The sequence below is a fragment of the Salmo trutta genome, chromosome 18, assembly GCF_901001165.1.
Source record: "Salmo trutta chromosome 18, fSalTru1.1, whole genome shotgun sequence".
Classification (NCBI taxonomy): domain Eukaryota; kingdom Metazoa; phylum Chordata; class Actinopteri; order Salmoniformes; family Salmonidae; genus Salmo; species Salmo trutta.
Window position 1 is genome coordinate 29457790 of NC_042974.1, and position 27598 is coordinate 29485387.

General features: G+C 40.2%; 1 protein-coding gene across 1 annotated transcript; it reads left to right on the top strand.

The window, feature by feature from the left end:
- Positions 1-868: 868 nt before the first annotated feature.
- LOC115153156 (pituitary homeobox 3-like) lies at positions 869-17624 on the top strand. Its single transcript, XM_029698277.1, has 4 exons — positions 869-1156; positions 9997-10123; positions 14565-14770; positions 16871-17624. Exons 2-4 carry the CDS (start codon positions 10015-10017, stop codon positions 17435-17437), a joined length of 882 nt encoding a protein of 293 aa, XP_029554137.1. The 5' UTR covers positions 869-1156; positions 9997-10014; the 3' UTR covers positions 17438-17624.
- Positions 17625-27598: the final 9974 nt, after the last annotated feature.

The window sequence follows — 27598 nt, forward strand, 5'->3', positions numbered from 1 at the left end:
GGTGGACTCCAATCAAGTTGTAGAAACATTGCATGGATGATCAATGGAAACAGGATCTGCCTGAGCTCAATTTCGAGTCTTATAGAAAAAGGTCTGAATACTTATGTAAATAAGCTATTTCTGTTTCTTATTTTTAATACATTTGCAAAAAATTCTAAAACCTGTTTTCGTGTAAATTGATGAGGAAAAAATATCAATTTTTATCAATTTTATAATTCCAAAAAATGTGGGAAAAGGTCAAGGGGTCTGTATCAATATATTTATTTTGTTTAACTACGCAAGTCAGTTAAGAACACATTCTTATTAACAATGACTGCCTACCGGGGAACAGTGGGTTAACTGCCTTATTCAGAGGCAGAACAATAAACTTTTACCTTGTCAGCGCGGGGATTCGATCCAGCAACCTTTTGGTTTCTGGCCTTACGTTCTAACCACTAGGCAACCTGCCGCTCTGAAGATGACACATCCAAACAAAAAACGTAAATATTCTAGTGTGATCATGCGTCTTTTGTAAGGATAAAAATAAAATACAAAAAATAAATACCCAGGACACACTGAAATTACGTTGAACCAACGTGGAATAGACGTTGAATTGACGTTTGTGTCTAGTGTGAATTGGCTACTTTGACTCAGATGGATATCAGCTGGACTAATCGAAACGCAATGCAAGCCGAGGCTACAGAGAAAAGTGCTGGGTAGAGGGCGCATTCGTGTGAGAGTGCGTGCATGGCTGCAAGATAAGGCGATGTAGAGCGCGCGCGAGAGAAGAGTTTGTGTGTGTGTGTGTGCGTGCGTGCGCGCGCGCGTGCGTGCGTGCTTTAGTGCGTGGGGGTTCCTTGCGCACGAGCGTGCACTGTGTGGGTTGTGGGGGACAAGTAAAAGCTGTGAAGTGAAGTGGGCAGTCCTTTCTGTAGTGGACTTGTCGCACAAGATATTTAGCATAAAGTCAGTCCCCCCGCTGTATGGGGTTCAGGCTTTCACTCTTCGACTGCCTTCATGTCTGACAACATTGAAAGAGGGAAACTGTCACTTTTTTACTTTACAGCGGGAGGAACTTTCTTCATGTCAGCAGCATCTCATTCGGACAATCATTAATCTATACATCAAGCTTGCCTTTTCGGGGGATTAATTTAACCAGACCAGACCAGGATTTCATGTAAGTGCGCGTATGATAGTTTCATTCTCCCAGTAAACTTCAAACGTCATGGTTGTGTCTGACTGAATGTTATGTCAGCATGTGCATTAGGCAAGCAAATTAGACTAGACTAGACTAGATTGTTTGACCCGTCATGTAAATCCATAACGAAGCCTATAGCTACATCACATATTGGATTGCTAGTCTTAAACATAGCCAGGCTACCTCACGAACTCAAACTTTACCAGCAAGTTACTCTGATACGATGGACTAAAAGTATAGGCTTCTCGTCAACACCTTTACCATGATTTAGGTGGTTAAACGTATTGAGCAGAGCAGGGTAAATAAACAGATTCATGTTTACAGTTTACTTTAGCTCATTATTCATGATGATGAAGATGATGATGACCTGTCACATCACATCTGTCCAGCACTTACAAACTCAAAGTTGTGTTTGAAGAGTGCTCTATGTTACTATAACCAAATGTGCATGTCCTAGCTGAATGAAACAAACATCTATTAGGCCTAGCCTGTTTACTTTGACAATAAAACTGGAAATGTAGACCACAATTTATCTAACAGTAGAGTGTAATTTTGGCATTGATTCATGTCTTCAGTAGATTTTAGGGGATACACTTTTTAAACCTTGCATCTGCTCCTCTTGTGAAATGTTAATTTGCTTTAATTAAGTGAAAACATAAGTCACCGTTTCCATCCTTATAAATCTAAATAAAATAGTTTTCTGGAACAAATATCCTGTATGTAGAGTTAATAGGCCTATATCAGCATTGATCGGAATATACAGGCTAACACATTTTGCTCATTGTTTGTCCAAATTATAAGTGCTTTCGAAATGCTCCGTATTTGTTCCGGTGGGGCTCGGGCGGTAGGTCATGGTGCATGCAACGTCAATGGTTGGGGGTTCGATACCCACGGGGGACCGGGACAAATACGTACGAAAGTGTATGCGCTCCCTACTGTAAATAATTGTTACGTGCTTCTGCAAAAAATGTTTTTTAATTTAACTAGACAAGTCAGTCAAGAACAAATTCTTATTTACAATGACAGCCTATGGGGAACAGTGGGTTAACTGCCTTGTTCAGGGGCAGAACGACAGATTTTTACCATGTCCGCTCAGGGATTCGATCCAGCAACTTTTCGATTACTGGCCCAACGCTCTAACCACTAAATTACCACAATGTAAAAACACATAGTTACGTTTTGACTTACATGGGAGAGCGCTCTCTGTGAGAATATTTCTTATGTCAAAAAATATTTGAGGGTCTATCCGAAATTGATAGGTGGCAGGTGCTCCCGATCCACAAGAAAGAAAAACAGAGTTTCTACCCTCTGGCCCCTGCGGTCTAGGCCTCGGAACTCTCTCCGTACAAACAAGCGTGCACTCACTCTCCCCTGAACATAAACGTATTCCGTTTATTTACTTTGTTATGACGAACTTATAGCAAATTAAACATTATATTAAAGTAAGAAAACAGGCCTATAAAGAACGCACTGCTATTGTTTCATATAGGCTAACAATCCTTTGTTGGGTCTATCCATGTGTGTGGCCTATTTGCCTATCTGCGTAACAAAATGGAAAACATATAAGCCTATGTCTCAAGAGGATATACCTGACGAATTCAACTTTATTTAGCCTACTTCATTCTAACTATACTATGTTTACAATAATTCATATATTATTTAGAGAGATTCCATACATAAATATATATATTGCTGTATATAGATTGCCCATATCTAGGCCAAGATGTTTAAGACACGTTGCTAGCAAGGGCTAAATTAATTTTACATTGTCAGGTCAATTTATTCAAATTCAAATATTCATTATATATATTGCTATTTAGAAATTTATTGAGTGGGAATAAGAAAAAAATAGCCGACAACGTTGAACTGATTTGCACATCTGCAACAAGTGTCACTCCATGAATTCGATTTTACACAAGGTCATATGGCCAACCATTATCATTTATTTGTAAGTGATATGGCACCAATATTGTATTATTTAGGCCGTGCAATTTTTTGATTGCATGTTATTTTGTGGTTTTCAATCTGACATCTACCGCCTCACAAGTGAAGTTAAAGACCAAGGACATATCAGATGAGATCATTTGACTGTATTATAAATAATATATTTGTATTACGGAATCATCCGGTTTTGAAATGAAAACCACTGAGCTGTTTGAAGGAAACAGTTTGGCGTAGCCTATTCTGTTAATTCAGCCACAAAGCATGGAATTCTGTTGAATTACACTGCGACAAGGGATAGGCCTATAATTTAGGGTGCAAGTGCAATCATGCCTTCCAAATAACCTATTATTGTCGGTCATTATAATTTTCACTTGTAAAATGTGATCATGCTATGGGCCTCAGCCATGTGACAGTTAGCCTAAAAGTTGTTTCTTATATGCCTATTCATTGTTGAAATTGTTGAATTGTCCCTACGTAGTAGACTACTTGTTAACTGACTTGATCGCACCGCTTTGCTTTATCTTGGCCAGGTCGCAGTTGTAAATGAGAACTTGTTCTCAACTGGCCTCCCTGGTTAAATAAAGGTGAAATACAAATTCTATTTAAAAAAAAAAAAAAAAGAATTGGCCTGATTTTGCATTAGGCCTATACATTTCACTCAAAATATATATCATTATTATTCAATTCTATGAGCGATAGATATAGTAGGCTATAACTGATATTTTGAATTGCTCCTCTTTCAGATTGCTTTCTGTTTCTTAATTGAAAATGTTTTATTGTGAATATGAATGCCTAGGCAAAGCTATAACGTTTTTCACAAAGGCCTATCAGCCCAATCAGCTGTCCTTTATTACTGGCAAATAATCTGTAATAAAACATTTATATTAATGATAATAATAGCTTATAATAAAACGTATCATTATTATTATTATATGGACTTTATAACATCGAAGTAACATGGATAGCATTACTATCCATTGGCTAACTTGGAGATTGAGAACTCCGGTAATTGAGAAAAGGTAAAATAAAATTGAGAAATCCGAGTTTGTTGTGCGCATGTAGAGAAACTTCGCTTTGACCCTCCCAGTCTTATGCAAATGTTTGTTAGGAGGGGAGAAATTAACATCTACAAACATTGGGCCGAAATTCCATCTGCCGCCTCCTCGAGGAGGCCTTTAATAAATTCTCAGACAGCAAAGTGACATACATCTTAATCAAGTCTTAATCCAGGGAATTAATTCTCAACGCGTTTTTATGAATAATTCCAAGGCATGCACAAGTCGTGGAAATGTAAGCAGTGAGCCTCTGCCTTACCAACAGATGGACCCACCAATCTTCTGAAAAATGAGAGGATTTCTACTTCCATTATTTTTTATTATTAGATATATATTTTAATGAGCCCGATGTTGTACTGCTTAAAGCACTCTACTTATGCAAACTACACACCCCATCTCGCATCGACTCCTACTAATGTTGATTTGCTCAGTTGAACACGAGTATACTTCATTCAGTTCATAAGACTATGAGTAAACATGCACTTCCATCTGTGGTCACATCAATGTTTTACGCTGTATTAAAGCCATCGTTGAGACAGAAAACAGAGGAACACAGAGAGGGAATTTGGATGCAAAAGTGGTGGTGATCCCAAAATGAACATTGCATGGTGCACGAGCACGAGCGCAAGCCCTTAGAAAATATCAGAGTAATTCTAATAAAGTACCAAGGTCACTCAGTGAATTGCTATGGGTTATGTTTGTCAGACGAGCAATTTGCCTGTAACATTTCAGCATATCAGGTTATGATCAAGAATCTGTTACAGCTCTATCAACATAGTAGGCCTATAAATGTCAAGTATTGTCAAATGGCATTACAACTGTACTTGATTTGTAGACCATTGAACAACAACAACATAATGATGTAATCTGACTATGAATAGTATCATCATTTGCTGTAAGGATTCCAATTGTAATATATTACTGTACTGGATTGACTTCACTCATTTCAATGGGTGAACAAGGCTATGTACAGTATGTCTCAATTACAAGTAACTTATGGGTGAAGTTGAAATATAGTGCAAAATAATCAGTCGTCCTCAAGTCTAGGCCTACATATTTATACAAATTCTTATAATAAATTAAAGGAGCCACCATGGTGAAATTGTAATGTTTATATAGACGTTAGGTGAAGTAATTCATTGATATTGTGACAGATGTTGTCAAATATGAACGGAAATGATTGGTATAATTAACCAAGGCGCCTTCATAAAATGTATGCACTTGCAACTAAATAACACAACCTTATTGGTGAACTGGGGACATCCCATACAGTGTCTCTTGAAATTCATAAAAGCTTCTCTTCAGTTATATCCATGTGTCTTTGTTAAGCCCATCACCATGATGGGTTGTTGGCCTTATCTAATTCTAGCGAAGGGACTTCATCCGAAGGAGGCCCTGACACCTTGTTCTAGACTAAATGCGGGCGTGCGTCACCCGCACCTTCTGCCAAGCTGCCCGGCCTCTCTCAGCACTGCTATGACACGGTCCCATACATCACTGTCAAAGGATATCTATCTGACAGTGTCATATTCATATTTCTGACCAAAATACTGGACTTCTCTGGTGGCATAGCCTATACACAAAGGACAGCAGCTGTTGCTCTCTTTCAGGCAAGTAGCCTCTGAGTTTTACTGTGGGTTGCTTTGCAATGAGATTGGATGCGTTCTTTTTCACTTTAGGTCTTGGTTGTAGACCAAACGGATATGTCTTTCAGCCTATATGGCACATACCAGATTTTTGATTTCAACAACCTTACATTGAATTTAAACAAGCTTACACAATAGAGAATCCTAAGCAGTAATTCTATTTGATGACTTAAATGTACTTAATGATAAGTATTGTCACTTTTGTATTGACTTCAGATAAATCTTTTATATCAGTGTTGAAACAATCAACTGAAATACGATTTGACTAGCAAGTCAACTATAACCCACAAAACCAGAACCTTATTGGTACTATCGCCTCAACACAAAATAAGTATATTTTGTAAAGCAATCTCTCTGTGAGATTTGACCTTATCCTCAATCTCACTTCTCACCTATGGGCCAGAACAAAGCCTTTGGGAAAGAAACTAACACCATAGAATAATTCCAAAATGCTTTATATTTTGTGAAGGATAGCTTTGGCATGGCTCTTTTCACATGTCACATTAAACCTGTATTAGTGCAGTAAGCACATGATCACAACACTGCCCCCTGTGTCTCCCATGCAGTTGTGATTGGATATGAGCTTACAAGGTCTTTACTCTTCAAAAGCATTGATGGATTGTTACATTTATAAGTCATGGATGATGTGACGGTGCAATAGGTGTACTGTGATTTATAATACACAATAAGGATTCTAAAACATTGAGGAGAGAACTACATTGGCATAAGAATGCATTGATATTTTTCTACTTGTACCAAACAGCATAACGTTTTATATTTCATAATGAGATACTAAATTATAACTGCTAAAAACATGATGCAATGAAAGTTAAAAAATGCTTTTACATAAGTGTATATTTTTAGTTGGACTCTGTCTTCTGTTGCTTTTTCTGTCATGGTGAACGCAAATCTTAAAGTATTGACCAACATGACATATCATAAACACTTGTTTTATTCCTGCAGTTCTTCAACTCTTTGAAGTGGAATACAAATATTTTGATAGGCGTACATGTATGGAGATGTGCATAAAGAACACAGCACGAGGCTTTATCATATACACTCTTAGAAAAAAGGGTTCCAAAGGTGTTCTTCGGCTGTCCCCACAGGAGAACCCTTTTTGGTTCCTGGGAGAACCCTTTTTGGTTTCACATAGAACCCTTTTGGGTTCCATGTAGAACCCTCTGTGGAAAGGGTCCTATGTGGAACCAAAAAGGGTTCTTCAAAGGGTTCTCCTATGGGAATAGCAGAAGAACCCTTTTAGGTTCTAGATAGCACGTTTTTCTGAGTGTAGGGCTTCTTCTAAGATCTCTAGGGCAGAGACACTCGCACAGAGGAGCAGATTGCTGTCAGGGATATTCTGTAGAAATTGAAAGAATTCGGGGAAACGGAAATACAGCTAGTATTTGCTTGATATGATTCATCAGTTTTGGGATTTATTGTGTTTACCATTCAAACTGAGAACACCATCAAGTTAGTCTGCAAATTCTGATGGTCAGCAAGTTGGTTGATCAGATCAGAGCCCCCACTCAGTACTGTACTTGAATGAAAATGACTGGGAAATGTGTGTTCAAATCATATCAAATCAAATGTTATTTGTCACATTCACTGTGAAATGCTTACTTATGAGCCCTTAACCAAAAATGCAGAGTTTTAAAAAAGTAGGTAGGAAACATTTTATTAAAGGAAATGAAAGGAAATATAGTAACAAAATAAAATAACAATAACAAGGCTATATACAAAGGGTACCGGTATTGAGTCAATGTGCAGGGGTTAGTCAAGGTAATTGTGGTAATATGTACATGTAGGTAGGTGTAACATGACTACTGTAGGCTTAGATAATAAACAGAGAGTAGCAGCAGCGTATGTGAAGAGTGTGAAGGAATGTGAATGCAAATGTATGTGAGTGTGTGTGTGCGTGTGTGGCGTCAATATGCATGTGCGTGTGTGTTTTGTCTGTGTGTCCGTGTGTGTGTGTGTGTGTGTGTGTTGGGAGTGTCAGTGTAGTATGTGTGTGGTTATAGCCCAGTGAGTGTACATCGAGCCTGTGCAAGAGAGTCAGTGCAACAGAAATAAAATAATTAGGGGATCAAAGCAAATAGTCTGGGTTTCCATTTGAATAATTGTTCAGGAGTCTTATAGCTTGGGGGGTGAAGCTGTTAAGGAGCATTTTGGTCCAGACTTGGCACTCTGGTACCGCTTGCCGTGCGGTAGCAGAGAGAACAGTCTATGACTTGGGAGGCTGGAGACCTTTTTGAAGATCTGAGGACCCATGCCAAATCTTTTCAGCCTCCTGAGGGGGAATAGGTGTTGTCGTGCCCTCTTCACGACTGTCTTGGTGTGTTTGGACCATGATAGGTCCTTAGTGATGTGGATGCCAAGGAACTTGAAGCTCACTTGAAGTTTTATATTTAACTGCATGTTTCTCCAGTGAGTATCCAGCTCAAGTGAGTGAGGTTTGATGTTATGCCACTATGGGCCACCATGTGATTCGTTCACATCATAGTTCAGAGACACACCAGAGGAGTCAAAGGGTGCACAGCTAATGAGGGGTTTATAGAGTGACAGAGACCGGCACGAAGAAGGCTGATTTAAATACATGCACACACACATAAACAGTCAAATCGGATTTAAAAATTTGATAAAAATACACCTTCCTTATGTATCAGCGGGAACTGTGATGAGACACACACGCAGGCACAGACACACGCATACACACACGATAACATAAGCACTATACATACAGATACACATGTGTTTTGTGTTGTCATGTGTGGTAGTAGAGTGTCGGCCTGAGTGCACACGCTTAATGTGTTGTGAAATCTGTTGTGAAATGTAATTTAATGTTTTTAATTGTACTGTATATAACTGCCTTCATTTTGCTGAACCACAGTACAAATACACACAAACACACATACGCAGTCACTTATGGCACATGGTTGAGGCAGTGTTACTACAATAATTTTTGTACAAGGCAAAGACCAATTAGCTCCCATTTTGAGAGCGCCTGTAAAGGAGTTGAGAGGCGGCTAAGTGGATTGGAACCTACCCCCGTCGTTAAACGTAACACGACATCATAAATATCAAGAAGCTTTGAGGGAGCGATTGTGTCCTCCATATCTTCAAGGTGTTAACTGCGCTTGTATAAATAAACGACCTGTTATTTTAGGCTTCATTGCGTATCAGCCTCCCTCACGAGGTTGCTATTCGGGTCATATATTTTACCACTTTAACTCCAAATGAACAAAAATAGAACTAACAGTAACAGAACACATTCGTAGTTATTACAACGTAATATAGGCCTACATTTAGCGTGCGTTCGTAAATTCACTCTGGCTATCTACTCCGATTTCAGAGCATTCTCATCTGATTGTGCGAGAGCGCAGAATAACTGACAATTTACGAACAGGCAACACCCGTGGAATCTGACCCATGTCAGTAAACGTCGCCAAAAAAAAACGTAATTAAACTGTTGCCAGCAGCACAGTTACAGTCACCAACGCTCTAGATAACATTAAAACAGCCTAACCAGCTCTGTTAGGACGAGTAAAATGTTCAGAGTGAGGTGTTCTCTCATTTGTGTCTAGAAGTCGCTAGCAAGCTAGCCAATTTTAGCCAGTTAGCTTGGGTGCTTGACTGCCGTTGTGAGGCCAGAAAGCTCGGATCAACCCTACGCTCCTATAGTGAAACGATCTGAATTTACGAACGGGCAATTGCGAACGCACCGAGTGAATTTACGAACACACCCTTAATCGAATAGGTAGGCTATTTCAGAGATGGACCGTTTTGTATCATGAATAAAGTCAATCAGCAACGTGAATGTCTTATTAATATGAGAATATATGATTAGCACTAGCAGTTTGTCAAGATTTTACCACGTAAAGGAAGTGTGATATTCATAGTTATTCCCTAGTCAATGTTGTTATTGAATTGTAAAACATGCGTAGGCCTAGAACATTTTAACTGTCCAAGCATTTGTTTTATTACAATTCAGGCTTATTATAAAAATGATTATCAACATAATTATTGTTGTCATTTCTTGTTCTTTCTAGTTGTTTATTTTTCTAGTTGTTTATTTTGTATTGCCAATTAGGTTGGAGGCCAAAATGGAGGTGAGGATGCTTGTTTTATGTTACCTTATTGATTTATGCTGAAACGTATTGCCTTGCTGTTGCAGAGCCGGGAGGCCGTGGTTATGGATTTTAACCTTCTGACGGACAGTGAAGCCCGTAGCCCGGCGCTATCGCTCTCGGACTCCGGGACCCCGCAACATGATCAGGGGTCCAAAGGCCAAGACAACAGCGGTTCGTTTCCACGTATACCATGCATATACATTAAAGGAGTGTTTGACAGATGTCCTCAGACTGAAATTGCGGGTGAATAGGCTTAGGCTATATGTTCATGCATGTAGGCCGACCAATCAAACAATTGTATAATAATAGGCCTAATAATAATAGCCTAAAATAATAATAATAATAATACGGTTAATAAGATTAATCATAATCGTAAAAACAACATCACGATGCTTTTCTAAAGTTGTTTATAGCTTGCAATACCAATTATTATTGTAGCCAACAGTGTGCGTAATTATATGTGGATATCAATTTAATCATATTAATTGGCTTGCTTCTTAGGCTACTGTTGCCACATTTTTAATTTCTTAACTTGAATGCCGATATTATTCGAATCCAAATGTGTTATTTTGTACAGCGCATAGCAACCTATATGATTCACATTAGATACTTGTCCTTTTCCTTCATGAACTCAAATTGCAAGTTCATTCTTCACGCTTGTCTTTTATAAAGCAAGGGTTATTAACTGCGAGACTTTAATGGAAGCTACTGTAAACATCTGTCATAAACCCCTTGCGCCTTGGCGGAGAAGCAGCTTTTTGGCATTTTGGATTGTGCGTGTCTTTGCACACTGATATTTTAATCACTCTCAATTAAAACCTAAAAGCTAAAACACATAATGAACGGAAATAACCCTAAAGTCATAGACATACAAGAATATCCTGAGCAACTATTTCTCAGGCTTGAAAGCTAAATGTCTGCCTCTGCATTTCAACGGTCTGCATGGCACTTTATAACAAATGATGCCAGAGAAAAAGCAAATATTTGTGATACCGGTGCGGTCTAATAGATGACATCTCTGTGGATCCAGGGGCTGCAACAGACCCCATAAAGTGTGACTAATGTAAACTTACTCCGAAACGGACGGTCCTGAGTGAGTGCAGGGATTTAGGAGAACGCCTAAATGTGAACCATGGATTACGCACTATAACCTAGCATCAACATAATGAGGCATAGAGGCCAAAATATCAAGTGGCAATATTTCCAATGTAGCCTACTTGTTTTGCTCACTGACTACGGAATGTTTATTCTAGAAAAAGGTTTAGCTAGTTGAAATTATATATAGAAAAATAAACAAGCAGTTCATTCATTGTTCTTTCGTGTGATATTGGATATTGTTAGAAAGGTCAACCAATTAGTTTGTTTTTCAATGTCCACTTAAATGGTTATTTGTTCAGTGTACATATATTTATTAAATAAACTGTATCCCCATGATGAGAGACACCTGGGCATTACCTCTGAAATATTATATCCACTTCATTTCATTATTTAACCTTTATTTAACTAGTCAGTTAAGAACAACTTCTTATTTACAATGACGGCCTACAGGGGAACAGTGGGTTAACTGCCTTGTTCAGAGGCAGATGACAGATTTTTTACCTTGTCAGCTCAGGGATTCAATCTAGAAACCGTTCTGTTACTGGCCCAACGCTCTAACCACTAGGCTACCTGCCACCCCAGAAATGTTATACATACTTCAAATTAGGCCTTATTAAATGACAAATGTCACATGGGCAATAGCACGCTCAAGTGGCATCTCTGAAGTTTGAAAATGAGCGAAACGTCAATAAATGACACACGCTGTGTAGACACAGAGGTTTGGCTACAGTAGGCTTCTTTTATTCAGCCCACGTTTGATAATATACAACCTGGGAATGTATCATTTCTTTCACAAAATGAGGACACCCCTAGTGATTAGAACATGCTTCAGATTGCAGGGTCCTTGGTGCACTATGAGCAGCCTAGAGAGGCTATATTATACATCAGCATTTGTGGGTATCTATGCATATATTTCAAAGCGTGTGTGCATGCATTTGGATATATAGACACAGTATGCTGCTACATTGGTGCTTTTCGGCCTGTCCAAGGGGTCAAGCATATACATTCAGATTGAATTGCCAAACAACTAAGTTTGCTGTGTGGTTGGCACTCATAAATCCACCTCCAACAGGGCTTCAGACATTCTAGTGCTGAGAATATCTCAGCCTGTCAGGCTGAAACAACTTTCAAAGAAATGTGATGAGTGGAAAGGGGGCTTCTATATATGCTCCTCAATAATGCTCATTTACTGTAAAGCCCTTTACCCATGCATTTATCATCTTGTTGCTCTAAAACTCTCTATTCGTTTTCCTCATCAGGTTTAGGGTCGCTTTAAAATTGAGTCAGTGTTAAACTGATATGTTGTTCCAGTGGTTAGTGGATACAGGACATTGCTTCTCCAACTGACTCTCAGAAATCTCATCAGTTGTACAAGTGGTGGTGGGGGCTGACTATTATTTGGTTGGTTTGTTTGTTTGCTGGCTGGCTGATTGACTGGCAGTTTGACCAAATAAGTTGCTGTTACAAAAGCTGCAAGGGTGTACAGTACTTGCCAGACATATGCCTTCTTCTATACATTTGTACACCATGAATAAATATTAGCCCATGCACTGTAGGTGTGTGTAGTGTAGCCAATTGGATGATATACCCGTGACAATGTATTACACATGAAAAACAAAACAGCTATTCATATTCATTGTATTTGCGTTATGTCAGTGAGTAAAGTAACAATTTTCTACGAGACTGTATATTCTATTTGGAGATCAAGAACAACGTAGTCCGTAATCAGAAAAAGCAAAATAAATTGACTTTATTTACTCTCATCACTGAGATTGCTTTATAGTAGGTTTTAAAGGTCTGCCCTCTTTCCTGTATTGTGACACTGGAGGGGAAATGGTTTTTGGCCAAATGATGGCTAAACCAGTGTCAGTTTACTGGTAGATAACAGAAAAGGCCTGTTCCTATTGGTTTTTCCAGTGGCCCTGTGGAGTCTTTTAAACCCTGCTGACTATTTCTAACTGCTCCCAGAGAGCTAAGCCCTTGCCAAACAGTCCGAAACCTGCCCGGTAACAAAAGCCTGATCCCTGGGATTAGGTAGCCAACTAATTTCACTCTTTCTGTGGGGTCCTCCAATTGCGGAACTCAGATGAAGAGAGAAAGGATCTTGGGCAGACATAACATGTCTGATTGGTTCTGGTGTTAGTGCCAAGCGGGTTTCACGGGCAATTTCAATTATTGATTCATTTTTGACAACTCTGAAAGGAGGATACATAAACGCAGTCCATGAATCTTGTAATATTCCAAACAGAACTGCAAAAGTCTCAGGTGGAAACGGTTAACCATTTGCCATATCATTAGAAGAGAATATAAATATAAACTTTTGTTCAAATAGCATGGTAGGGTATATCCATTAAGTTAATTCAGTTCAAATAAAAGAGCACACCTGGTAACATGACAGTCTAAATTAGTCACAGACTATTGCCAATATGCTTTGGAGAAAACTGTGAGAAGTGTGATCACTTTTCAACGGAAAGACACTTCACTCTGAAGAGATGATTGCTGCTCTTGTGCAAAAATACTTGACAATTGAATGGGAATTGAAATATGCCTGTCATTTAGATTGAGTTAAAGTTGTAAGTGCTTTCTCAACTTTTTCCCCATGCTTTAATCATTTATCCCACTACAGTCGATGTTGGTGCCCCCACCCCTGAAATACAATTAGCGTAATAAAAAAATCCCCATCAGAATCTGAGTCTGTTTAAGATAGAGGTATCTGTTTTTTTGTTGTTGCATGGGCTGCGTCTCAATCCCCCACCACCGCCAACGGTGGCCTTCAACATCTGCGGTGTTTGTCAGACCATGAGACATTGCGATAATTGGTCTTCTCACGAAAACGTCTGTGTGTACGAACGGTTTGGCCTACAAAACTAATATGACCACTCTATGAAAGATGAGACTCTCACGAACGTGATGGTGTTCTCCGTTTTGCTAGTGCCCCCACAAAGGTCACGGGACTCGTCTGAAGTTGGTACCGCCAATCTGCCAACTTCTGTCTGTAGCGTCCGAACAGTTTGGGCTACACACTAATACTGTATGACCCCTCTATGGAAAGGTGAGACTCTCACAAACACATACATGTTTTGCTCTAGGACGACCACAAACCTCACGAGACTCGTCTGTACTGTAGGTATATGTGGAAGTAGTTTAGTGCCCCAATTCTTTTTTAAACATGGATCATTTTTAAAAATAAAATCCTGATCTTATATCTATCTCTCAGATATAGGACAGACACTTTAAAACAAACTTTCTTTTGATATATTTTTTTGACTATCGGTTTTCTACATGTATCAATCTGTTATTCAATGCGTTTCTATGGAGTAATAGCAGTAAGGCCAAATTCAATGTTTCATTAAATCATTTGTTAATATATTTTTTTACACCTAAAGGGATCCTAAGATCCTTGGTATGGTCATCTTAAAACAATTCCATATTTTAGCTTAGTTGAAAATGTGATGTATTGGGCTTGATTTTTCTACTGATTGTAAAACTCTCCATCCCTGTTGTTGCCTCCCAGACACAGAGAAGTCCCACCAGAACCAGACAGATGAGTCGAACACAGAGGACGGCTCTCTGAAGAAGAAGCAGCGCAGGCAGAGAACCCACTTCACCAGCCAGCAGCTCCAGGAGCTGGAGGCCACCTTTCAGAGGAACCGCTACCCCGACATGAGCACACGGGAGGAGATCGCTGTGTGGACCAACCTCACAGAGGCACGGGTTAGGGTGAGTCCCCCACATAATCACTACTGAGCCAATACTGAACCAGTGGTTGAGTTTCGTTATTATTTCCCCATTTGTTAGTATTTCCCTGTCACGTCCTGACCAGTAAAAGAGGTTGTTTGTTATTGTAGTTTGGTCAGGGCGTGGCAGGGGGTGTTTGTCAGGGCGTGGCAGGGGGTGTTTGTTTTATGTGTTTCGGGGGTTTTGGTATATGTTCTATTTCTATTTCTATGTTTAGGGTTTCTATGTTTAGGGTTTTTGTTTGACCTTCAATTGGAGGCAGCTGTTTCTTGTTGCCTCTGATTGGAGGTCCTATTTAGTAGAGGTTTTTCAGCTTGTGTTTGTGGGTGGTTGTTTTCAGTCTAGTGTTTTGTACCTGATGGAACTGTTCAGCTGTCGTTCGTTTCTTGTTTTTGTTTTCGTGTTCAATAAAGTAAAAAATGCGCATTCAACCCGCTGCGCCTTGGTCTACTCCCTTCGACGGCCGTTACGTTCCCCATTACATAAAACATTGGAAAAAGGTGCCAATCAGTCTGAATGCAATCCAAACCCACTTTCTTTAGGATTTAACATTTTGACTTTTACCTCTTGGTTTACCTAATAGTCAGTGTGTTTGAAACATGGGTTGTTTTGTACTCTAGCTATGTCATTCACCAAACGTTTGTGGGAGTCAAGCATATTATTTCAACGTAATTCAGAAGGTAAAAAGGCAATTGAAAGTACAAATGTAAAAGAGTGTACCTAACCAGGGATTAGGTACAACAACCTAAAACTAGGCTTCACATGTCACACAAAGGTCAGAAGTGTGCACTGCTCCTGACCCTAAAACGACCCAAGCCCAGTGGTTTGGTCACCCCCCAGTGTGGAGCAGGTGGGCTCACATTCCAACGGATGACAATAAAATCACTGCCTGCCTGACAAGTAATGGATCAAATTCACGTTGGCCGGATAAAAGGTCACATAGCACACAGTCTTGGTTGTTATTTTGAAAGAACAACAGACCACACACGTCCTAATGTCTAGCAGTGGCCTTTTGAGCCTCACTCGTTCCCTGCTAATCCCACATGGACGCAGACGCCCCCTGCATATCCCGAATACTACTCCTGTCGTCTTGATTTATGCAATTTAATGAGGAGTTTGAAGTCTTGTCTATATGAGAATAAAGAGAAAGTTCCAGCACAAAATGAACGCTCAGAGAGAAACGGAGTCGTGAGCAATGGACGTGGGTACTTTAGGTCACAGCGAGTGTCTTGTATCAGTCATTTGACAGTTTTAGGAAAGTGAGGTAAGGTTTGCCACAAACACCTCATTCACTAACCATTTGACATTCAGATGTTTCCATGATACCTAAACAACATAGCCCAAGAGTCACACAGATTGGGGGATTTGGTGAGATACTGTATGCCTGGCACAGCGGTTCTAGATGATGAAGGGAGATTAGTTAGCCCCAGCAGTGTTGGTGGCCTTTTTACATTTAAATTAGAATAATTTACATGGGAATAATATGCATTTGATTAATACAATTAGATTTTAACTGTACATGACAGTCCATTTATGTAATTTCTATATTTAATTCCTATAATAGGTATATTGCCACACAGTGAGGAGTTTTGAAGTCTTGTGTTTGTGAGAATAAAGAGAAAGTTCTAGCACAAAAATGAACTCTCAGAGAGAAATGAATACTTCCCCAATTGGGAACTGAATTAAGTACCTTCATTTTAGATTTGCCATTAAAACGTTAATCCATTTGATACCTCTAAAAATAGGACCTTAAAATGACAAAATGTGAAGACAGCTCTAGCTTGACATTTCTTTCACTGGGAGCTTATAATTCAAATAAGTGAATCATTCGTTTTAATAAACCATGGCTAATATGACTGTTTGATGATAAACTTAGTTTCCTGGATTGTTCTTTCTTTCAAAAAGTCTACAGAGCAACAACATACTGAATCTTGCCAAAACTATTTGAAAGATATACATTCTCAGTCATTGCATACCGATATGTTATTGTGTTTCAGAGCAATTTTTATCACCTCACATTATGTTGAAAAGAAAAGCCCATATTTACTTGCCTTTTTCTCCTTCTCTGTTCTTCTCTCTCAGGTATGGTTTAAAAATCGCCGTGCCAAGTGGAGGAAGAGGGAGAGGAATCAGCAGGCTGAGCTGTGTAAAAATGGCTTTGGTGCCCAGTTCAATGGACTAATGCAGCCCTATGACGACATGTACTCTGGCTACACTTACAACAACTGGGCCACCAAGAGTCTGGCCAGCAGCCCACTGTCAGCCAAGAGCTTCCCCTTCTTCAACTCCATGAATGTAAGCCCCCTGTCATCCCAGCCCATGTTCTCCCCCTCCAGCTCCATCCCCTCCATGAACATGGCCTCCTCCATGGTGCCCTCGGCGGTGGCCGGGGTGGCCAGCTCGGGCCTCAACAACCTGGGCAACCTCAACAATCTCAATAGCCCCACGCTGAACTCGGTCGCAGTCACCGCCAGCACCTGCCCCTACGCCACCACCGCCAGCCCTTACATGTACAGAGACACCTGCAACTCCAGCCTGGCCAGCCTCCGGCTAAAGGCCAAGCAGCATGCCAACTTTGCCTACCCGACCGTGCAAAACACCGTGTCTAACCTAAGCCCTTGCCAGTACGCAGTGGACCGGCCGGTATGAATGACACCCACACCCACCCAGCCTGCCCTGTACCCCACAACCCCCCCTCTCAGACCCACTGACCCCCCTCTTCCTCCTGGTCCCTGCCATGCTCCATCAGTAAATCAGAGTTAACTGCACACATCACCATTACACTCTTAGAAAAATGGTTCCAAAATGGTTCTTTGGCTGTCCCCATAGGAGAACCGTTTTCTGTTCCATGTAGAACCCTTTTGGGTTCCATGCAGAACCCTCTGTGGAAAGGGTTTTTACATGGGACCCAATAGGGTTCTACTTGGAACCAAAAAGGGTTCTTCAAAGGGTTCTACTATGGGGACAACCAAAGAACCCTTTTAGGTTCCATGTTTTTTCTAAGAGTGTACATGGACTGGTTAACAAAATGTGGTTTGTCTAACTGATGGTACACAACAGGAATAATCTTCAACAGTTAGAACAAATCCCCTGATGGACCACCAACGCTTCAAAGAACTCTCTCAAATACGGTGAGACTTTGTTGCTGAACCGACCAACTGTTAAAAAGGATTTCTAAATTTAATCTGAGATCATTTTTTGGGACTGCATGACTAGAGTGGATTTGAAATGAAGAAAACCTGGATGCTCCAACTGCACTCTGGTGGTCAAACATGAAATCATTGTGACGCTTGCCACCATCACGGGAAAGGGACCTGTGGTTGCAATATGGGATAGAGGATGTATATAATGGACTTGTTTTGTTTTGTATGTGACAAAACTATCTATGAAACGTAGAACTTTGGAGATGAGAAAAGCATGTTCTTCAAGAGCAGACCCTAGATTGATGTACTATGAGTACCTCCTTTAGGAATTTTAATCTTTGTTATGAATTCCACTCACCTCAGAAGGTCAGGTGTCAAAGGTCAAATCAGAAACGAGAGAGGAGCTAGCAGAATGTAGCCTCAGAGAGTAAAAATAACCGGGAGCGGAGACAAAACAACAATTTACACATCTGTCAGAGAACCAACATCAAAAACTTTTTAAAGAAAAACCTAAAAAAGCCATTGAATATATAAGTTTGTGTGGTGTTATAAAAATGGAGTCCATGACTGTAAAAATGTATGTAAGAGTGCAGTTATAAAACAAGCTTTTTTTCTGGTGTAGCCTGCTTTGTCTCATTAACATAATAAAAATGATCTGTTTTTATGAACAACACATGGGCTAAAAGTGAGTGCCATTGAAAGAAAGTCACCGGTTTTTCTCTTACAGGTACTGCATGTCTTCATCTATGTTCTATGACATTAGACTGAGTGACTGACACACAGGTCCTGCACACAATGTTCCCCTTGAACAAGCGTCAATGCCATGGAAACGCTGTCTAACATCCATGGCAACGTAATGCAATGGGGGACGTGGGGACTGGAGAGAGATGGCGAGATAAAGATGTGCCTGCTGCCTGGTCACTGATACGTTTGACCTACACTCTTTGAATCGACAGCCACAGCGCACTCTCCAGGCTATCCCGTAACAGGAGGAATTCTTGGGGCTGTGCCACAGAGGCCGGTGCCAACATTACATAAGCCTTCAGTAGGTGTCCCTACGGACTTACATGTACAACCAAACGGACTGACAGCTGAGCCTGGGCCGCCCAGCTTGTAACAGAACAGCCTTTTTTACTACAATGACATTTTTACGTTTTACTTTTTGCCTTTCTGTGTATTACATACTAGTTAACATCTACAATGTGAGACATCAGTTGCAGGCATAAAGCATCTGAGTTATCACATTTTAGAACAACAAGGCAGACAAAGAAAGAATTATTTTAGCAATACGTAGTCTTATTAAATGCTACTTTTTCAACAACACACCTCTGTGGAGAAGTCTCTTCTCCCAGCAGTCCAAACAGCCTGTCCATGGGACCACAGTAGTCTGTGGAGTGAGGTAGAGCAGTCACAGTGTTTGGTTTCCCCCTCCACACAACACATATAATCAATATTCCACTGGAGGGGAAACGTCCCACCATTCCACTTTGTTCACACTGCCCAGCACAAGGAGAACGTGTTCAAAATGGTCCAAAACATTTGTCTGGAAAAATCCATACTTCTAGAAGTGTTAACGATTACCTTTGAGAATACAGAGGGAAGGAATAGAATAACTGCTTTAGTTTTCTGAGAGTGTTCTATGGTTCATAAAACATGTTTGAAGGTCCCGCACATCATGAAAACATTTAGTTCACGCATGCATTTCAGCGCCAAAAAGTCAAGTAACATCAGCAGATTATAATTTATCTGCCACTTCAATTTCCTTGGGACCAATATCACTAGAATTACAGTCAACAACAGCTTAGCATTAAGACAAGCATCCACATCTCCCTTTACCCCTTACAGTCTCTCTGCTACAGCCAGCCGCCTTTCGGGAACACTGTGGTAGTGGCAAGAATATTAAAGATGATGAAATAATATTTTCATTTACTACTGATGAAGAATCAATCATCAAATTCTATGATGATGATAAGCTCTAATGGGGGCTCTAGGTGACCTACGGACGTCAATCTGTTCTAAGTCCTGTGACCTGTGACCTGTGACCTTATGGCTTGTGTCAAAAATCGCTAAGGAACATATCCAAAAGTATTGCAAAATACTTTTTTTTCATGAAATAGAGAGGTGTTGCTTTTTAACATCACTCACACATCATTTCTGTAATTAGAGTACAATAATGAGAAACTTGTTATTAAAAAGCCAGCTATTACATCTCATTACTCTGACTAGTAGAAGGTAATATAAGGATCCATTCAGGTTGCCTTTGTTAACCAATTTGTTAATTGCATACGTAATTAAACTGTGGTTTAATTACATATCATTATTCCACCTTTGTCTATGATATGGTGAATCAATGGTATGGGGCAGACTAACTAAATTAAGAAGGAGAATATCATAAATGTAATTTGGACTTGAGCAGAAAGTGCCATCATAGTAATTAGTGTTAAAAATACAAACAGAATGAGGAAGGAATCTCAGCTCTTTTTACACTATGTTCCCAAAGAGGATTAAGGAAATTAAAGTCTGCTGAGATGGCTTTTCAAACTTATTAACAATACAAATTGATGAAGATGGGAGGAAAGCTCCCGGTGGTGTTTTAATATGATTCTCCTTTATGAGCTGTTTGCTCAACCTGTATAACACTGAATAAGTTTTAGGTTAGTTAATTGTGGAGAGTTTATTTTGGAAATAGGTTTTGAATTAAGATGTATATATACACTGAACAAAAATATAAAAGCAACATGCAACAATTTCAAAGATTTTACTGAGTTACAGTTCATGCAAGGAAATCAGTATGGATTTCACATGACTGGGAATACAGATATGCATCTGTTGGTCACAGATACCTTAAAAAAAAGGTAGGTGCGTGGATCATAAACCAGTCAGTATCTGATGTCACCATTTGCCTCATGCAGCGTGACACATCTCCTTCGCATAGAGTTGATTAATAGCATATGCTAAATGGCATATTATTGATCAGGCTGTTGATTATGGCCTGTGGAATGTTGTCCCGCTCCTCTTCAATGGCTGTGCGGATATGCTGGATATTGGCGGGAACTGGAACACGCTGTCGTACACGTCGATCCAGAACATTCCAAACATTCTCAATGGGTGACGTGTCTGGTGAGTATGCAGGCCATGAAAGATCTGGGAAATGTTCAGCATCCAGCAATTGTGTACAGATCCTTGTGACATTGGGCTGTGCATTGTCATGCTGAAACATGAGGTGATGGCGGCGGATGAATGGCACGACAATGGGCCTCAGGATCTCGTCACGGTATCTCTGTGCATTCAAATTACCCATCGTTAAAATGCAATTGTCTTCATTGTCCGTAGCTTATGCCTGCCCATACCATAACCCCACTGCCACAATGTTGACATTAGCCACCAGCTTGCCCACACGACGCCATACATGCTGTCTTGCATCTGCCCAGTACAGTTGAACCTGGGATTCATCTGTGAAGAGCACGCTGCTCCAACGTGCCAGTGGCCATTGAATGGGATCATTTGCCCACTGAAGTCGGTAATGACGCCGAACTGCAGTCAGGTCATGACCCTGATGAAGATGAAGAGCATGCAGATGAGCTTCCCTGACACAATTTCTGACAGTTTGTGCAGAAATTCTTCGGTTGTGCAAACCGCCAATTTTATCAGCTGTCCGGGAGGCTAGTCTCAGACAATCCTGCAGGTGAAGAAGTCAGATGTGGAGGTCCTGGGCTGAAATAGTTAAACATGATATGCGGTTCTGAGGCCGGTTGGACTTACTTCAAAATTCTCTAAAACAACATTGGAGGCTTATGGTAGAGAAATTAACATTCAATTCTCTGGCAACAGCTCTGGTGGACATTCCTGAAGTTAGCATGCCAACTGCACATTAAGATTGGCCTTTTATTGTCCTCAGCACAAGGTGCACCTATGTAATGAGCATGCTGTTCAGCTTCTTGATATGCCACACTTATCAGGTGGTTGGATTATCTTGGCAAAAGAGAAATGCTCACTAACATGGATGTAAACAAATGTGTGCACACAATTTGAGAGAAAAAAGCTTTTTGTGCGTATGGAACATTTCTGGGATTGTTATTTCAGCTCATGAAACATGGGACCAACACTTTGTTGTGTTTATATTTTTGTTCAGTGTATCTTTTATAATTTGGCTAGGGATGGTGTTCTGCCCAAATTCATGCCCTTAAATGTTTAAATTGCTATAGTTTTGTCATTTAACTAATCATCACAATACATTGATTATACAACTACATGAGAGACTGCACATTTTGTCTGCTGCAACTTCCAACCTCATGAAGGAGGACACTGTATACAAGACGTAGAGCATGCCTTGTTTGTGTTTAATCCGATTAAACCCTTCCTTTTCAATAGGAGAGACAGCTCTATCTGAATACTCACAATAGGAACAATATGAGTTAGGTCTGACAAGCTGTACCCTGGGGTAGCAGGGAATCTGTGGAACAAACATACTAGCAAGCCACAAAAACAGCGAGCCAAATTTAGGATATACTTGAGGCCTTGAAGGGGTGGTTTTGGGGTGCTACTTTATCCTACTGTACCGCTCAACACTATTTTAAGGATTTAGTCTAACTATACCCCCAGTAAAACCAACTGCTTTCTCAGTCACACACACAAAACAACAGAAACCACATGCTGTGTTAGTTTGTTGCGGCCCCTGGATGCTTCAGCCTGGTCCTGTGTGTCATTCTCCAGTAATTAGAGCCTTGCTGTGTCTGCCTCCCTCCTCCTCCTCCCTCCTTCTTCCTTCCTCTTCCTCTTCCTTCCTCTTCCTCTTCCTCCTCCAGACTGTGGTTCTCCTCTCCAACTGTAATACATTAGCAGGATTAACATTCCAATGGTAAGCCCCGCAGACGAACCTGCCGGCTTTTCTGTCCTCTTTCCCCCGCCCTGCAGCCTGCTCTATCTTGCACGTCATTTCCCTTCTGCTGCCTTGCTTTGCCCACCTCACAAACGTGTCACAGTGCAATGGTGCATCAAAGGTTTATCTCTCGAATCTAACAATATTCCTTGGTTCCTTTTCCCACTGTTACCTACATGTCTTGTAGGGCTAGTTCTGAAAGATTTGCCAAAGCAAAGACAAATCGAGCAAATAAACAAATGCAGCAAGTAAACTAAGACTACACAGCCACAAACACACATTGGTCTTGAAATAATCAAAATGATAAACACACATACTGTATTTGACCCACGGGGTGCTTCACTAAACCAATCCCAGACACCTCCTATTCCACATTATTTATCCAGGAGCCCCAGGGGAGAGAGAGCACCTTAGGCCTGTTTTCTCATGGGATTATCCTCCTGGGTGGAAACTCCACAATGATCATCTCATCTAAATGCTTTGACAGGATCATCTGGCAAAGATTACCCCTCCCTCCCTGTTTCACATTTATTATGTTGTCGAGTTCTCTTCTATTTCTCTACTATTTCTGTGCAAAATATTTCAATTTTTTCTAGAGCTTTGGATAGATCAGGTGTCTGCTATATTCCATTTGATGATAATAGAATTGCAAGGTAGGAATATCATAAATAGGTAAATTACCAAACAATTATTCTGAAATTGTATATTGTATTTCAGTATTTGATTTTCCTTGGACATACGCACAGTGTCATTCATGTTTTGTTAGTCTCAATTTGGTGGTTATTGAAGAGGCTTGCTAATATACATTGTCTGCACTTCATATAACACATACGAACCCCTGGTTACATACAATCGGTGGATCTCCTATATCTACTAGGATATACACTGAGCATACAAAACATTCAGAACACCTGCTCTATCTATGTCATAGGCTGACCAGGTGAAAGCTATGATCCCTTATTGATGTCAATCAGTGTAGATGAAGGGGATGGAGACAGGTTAAAGAACGATTTTTAAGCCTTGAGACAATTGAGACATGGATTGTGTATGTGTGCCATTCAGAGGGTGAATGGGCAAGACAAACGATTGAAGTGCCTTTGAACAGGATATGGTAGTCGATGCCAGGCGCACCGGTTTGTGTCAAGAACTGCTTTGCTGCTGGGTTTTTCATGCTCAAAAGTTTCCTGTGTGTATCAAGAATGGTCCACCACCCAAAGGGCATCCAGCTAACTTTTTTAAATGTGCATTTTATTTAACTAGTCAAGTCAGTTAAGAACAAATTCTTATTTACAATGACAGCCTACCCCGGCCAAACCCGGACGACGCTGGGCCAATTGTGCGCCGCCCTATGGGACTCCAAATCACGGCCGGATGTGATACAGTCTGGATTTGAACCAGGGATTGTAGTGACGCCTCTTGCACTGAGATGCAGTGCCTTAGACCGGGGGGAGGGGGTGCAACTCAATATTAGGAATGTGTTCCTAATGTTGGGTATACACAGTGTATTTACTTAACAAAAATATAAATGCAACATGTAAAGTGCTGGTCCCATGTTCAATGAGCTGAAATAAAAGATCCCAGAAATGTTCTTTACACACAAAAAGCTTATTTCTCTCAAATGATGCGCACAAATTTGTTTACATCCCTGTTAGTCTTTGCCAAGATAATCCATCCACCTGACAGGTTTGGCATATCAAGAAGCTGATTAAACAGCATGATCATTACAAAGGTGCACCTTGGGCTGGGACAATAAAAAGCCACTAGAATGTGCAGTTTTGTCACACAACACAATGCCACAGATGTCTCAAGTTTTGTGTGCAATTGGCATGCTGACTGCAGGAATGTCCACCAGAGCTGTTGCCAGAGAATTGAATGTTAATTCTCTACCATAAGCCGCCTCCAACGTCGTTTTAGAGAATTTGGCAGTACGTCCAATTGACTTCACAAACGCAGGCCACGTAACCACGACAGCCCAGGACCTCCACATCCGGCTACTTTACCTGTGGGTTCAGGGGAGGAGGGTGCAGAGGAGTATTTCTGTCTGTAATAAAGCCGTTTTGTGGGGAAAAAATTGTTCTGATTGGTTGGGCCTGGCTCCCCAGTGGGTTGGCCTGGCTCCCCATTACTACACCCCTGCCCAGTCATGTGAAATCCATAGATTAGGGCCTAATGAATTTATTTAAATTGACTGATTCCTTATATTAACTGTAAACTACATGAAATTGTTGCATGTTGCGTTTATATTTTTGTTCAGTATAAAAGGGATAGTTATTGAGGCGAAAGAGAAACTGCCGCTGCTTACTCTCCAGTGCCATCTCTTGGAAATGTACAGTAGTTGACAGAAAATTAAATGAGAAAAACATGTAATTGAAATTGGACTGATAGATTTAACTTATTCAAAGTTTTAATGTACAAGTGGATCATTTACTTTTTAAGCATAGTATATTGGTATGATACAAAAATTGATCTACATGTAAAAAAAGAAGAAGAAGAAACCTACAAGCCAATTTACTGTCTCTCTTGTTCAGTATCGGTGTAACAGCATGCAACAACACACAATAGGAAAGTGGATATTCAGCTGGGTGATCTAACAGTTAAAGGTTAGGGTTAATTGAGAGTTTGCAGTTAGGTTAGGGTCTTCCGGCTGCTATCCACTTCCCATGAATACACACCTACACTCCTTAGGAACAGCAGTGCCATCACCAGTACAGTACAACATGGTATATGGTGTACACATACTGTACGTACACAGTGTACATGTCTGAGCTGGCTGTGATATCAGTTTGGTGATAACAAACCGTATGACTTATAAACGCTATACATTACTGACAAAAACATATTCTTGACAGAATGAACCAGGTCTAACCAATTTCTAGAAGACACAATAGTATACCTGTAACATACACATTAAATAGATGACTGGGAAGGAGTAAACTTTCCAGTTTGATCATATTCATTCAACATATAATTCAAAAGTGATTTATTGAGTAAGTTGTGTTTTGTGTATGTTTACTTATTCATTCAGTCACTTACAAACCTTGAACAGTTTCTAGCATACTTTTCCACAATCTCAACTGCTACACTACAGCAATTAATTGTTTCTTGCTTTCTAAAGCCTGTTTATACCTGGTTGTAACATGCATACCTTGTTCTGATCTTTTCCACATTTTGATTGTGCCCAGATTTTGGACAGGTGTAGACGATTGAAAGTCGCCTTGTGGTCTGATTGTGATCAGATCTTCTTGACCACCTCTGGAGGTAGTCAGAAGCCTTGTTTACACCTTGCGCTAACATGTGCATTTTGTGATCTGATTAATATGATCCAATCACTATCTGATTAAGGTTTGTTTTGACTTGTGTCTACACCTTGTATTAAAATGTGTCTCTTATCCGTCCACTGTTTCTGCATTGTGACCAGATCAGCTGGTGCCTCCCTGTCAGCAAATTATTTGACATATATTCTTTCAAGATAATATGAATTTATTTATTTTAAGACAATTACTGATGCCAATGATTTTAGAGGCCAGTATAATGATGATTTAAATGGTTTGACCATCCAGATCTGTTTACACTTGATTGAAATCCGGACACAACGAGTCCCTGACTTCCTCAGGAGGTGGTCTGGAAGATCTGATCACAATCAGATCGCAATGTGTCTTTTAATCATCTACACCTGTCTAAAAATCAGCAATCAGAATGTGTGAAAAGATCTGAGGACAAAGGGCTGAGGACAGATCTGAGGAAAAGATCTGATTGGTCAAAATACCAATAAGATCAGAATTAGGCTGTCTGTGTTAAACGCAGCCATGTTAGCATTGGTATAAATGGGGCTATATACTGTATCTTACAAGTGTAGACGGATCTGAACAGTGAAACTGTCAGGTGCTGACCAGTAAAGGGGTTATTTGTTATTGTAGTTTGGTCAGGACGTGGCAGGGGGTGTTTGTTTTATGTGGTTCGGGGTTTGTTGGGTTATGCTATTATGTAAGAGGGGTGTTTGTTTAGAGTGTTCCGGGGTTTTTGGGCTATGTTCTTGTTAGTTTATTTCTATGTTAGTTCTAGTCGTTCTATGTCTATGTTTAGTTAATGGGGTTGACCTTCAATTGGAAGCAGCTGCTCCTCGTTGCTTCTAATTGAAGGTATTTTTAAGAGGGGTGTTTGGTCTATGGTATTTGTGGGTAGTTGTCTCCTGTTTAGTGGCTGAGCACATGATAGGACTGTTAGTGGCGTTTGTTTTGTATACGTGTTTTTTTTTTTGTTTTTTTTCTTCCTTCTTTTGAGTAATAAAGAAGATGAGTATACACGTTCCTGCTGCGTTTTGGTCTGATCATTACGACACCCGTTACAGAAACCATTTAAACCACCCTATAACATCATTGACAGGTGACGCCATTGACTTGGCATAAATATGCGTCTTTAAATAAATAAATCCATATTATTTTGAAAGAATATCAGTCAAACATTTCCCTACAGGGAGGGACCAGGATATTTGGACACAATGAACACATAAGAGACGCATTTTACTACCATGTGTAGATGCAAGGGCTACAATGGCTGCGTTTACACAACCAGACCATTTATTGGCAAAAGATCTGATCTGATTGGTCAAAAGAACAATAGGTAAAAACCGCAAACAACGTGGGCACGATCAGAATGTGGTTTAGCTCAGGACACAGGAACAATGTTAGCACCAGGTATGAAGGAGGCTTAATTGACACAACTGATTTCAACTAGGTAATTAGGTAGCCTGACATTTTAAATGTGACCTATTTAATTGGGATGTCTTTT

Excerpts from the sequence above, each read along its gene's own strand:
- LOC115153156 (XM_029698277.1), top strand. The coding sequence starts at position 10,015 with ATGGATTTTAACCTTCTGACGGACAGTGAAGCCCGTAGCCCGGCGCTA. Across the intron at positions 10,124-14,564 it reads CAAAGGCCAAGACAACAGCG|ACACAGAGAAGTCCCACCAG; the intron begins GTTCGTTTCCAC and ends GTTGCCTCCCAG. Across the intron at positions 14,771-16,870 it reads TCACAGAGGCACGGGTTAGG|GTATGGTTTAAAAATCGCCG; the intron begins GTGAGTCCCCCA and ends CTTCTCTCTCAG.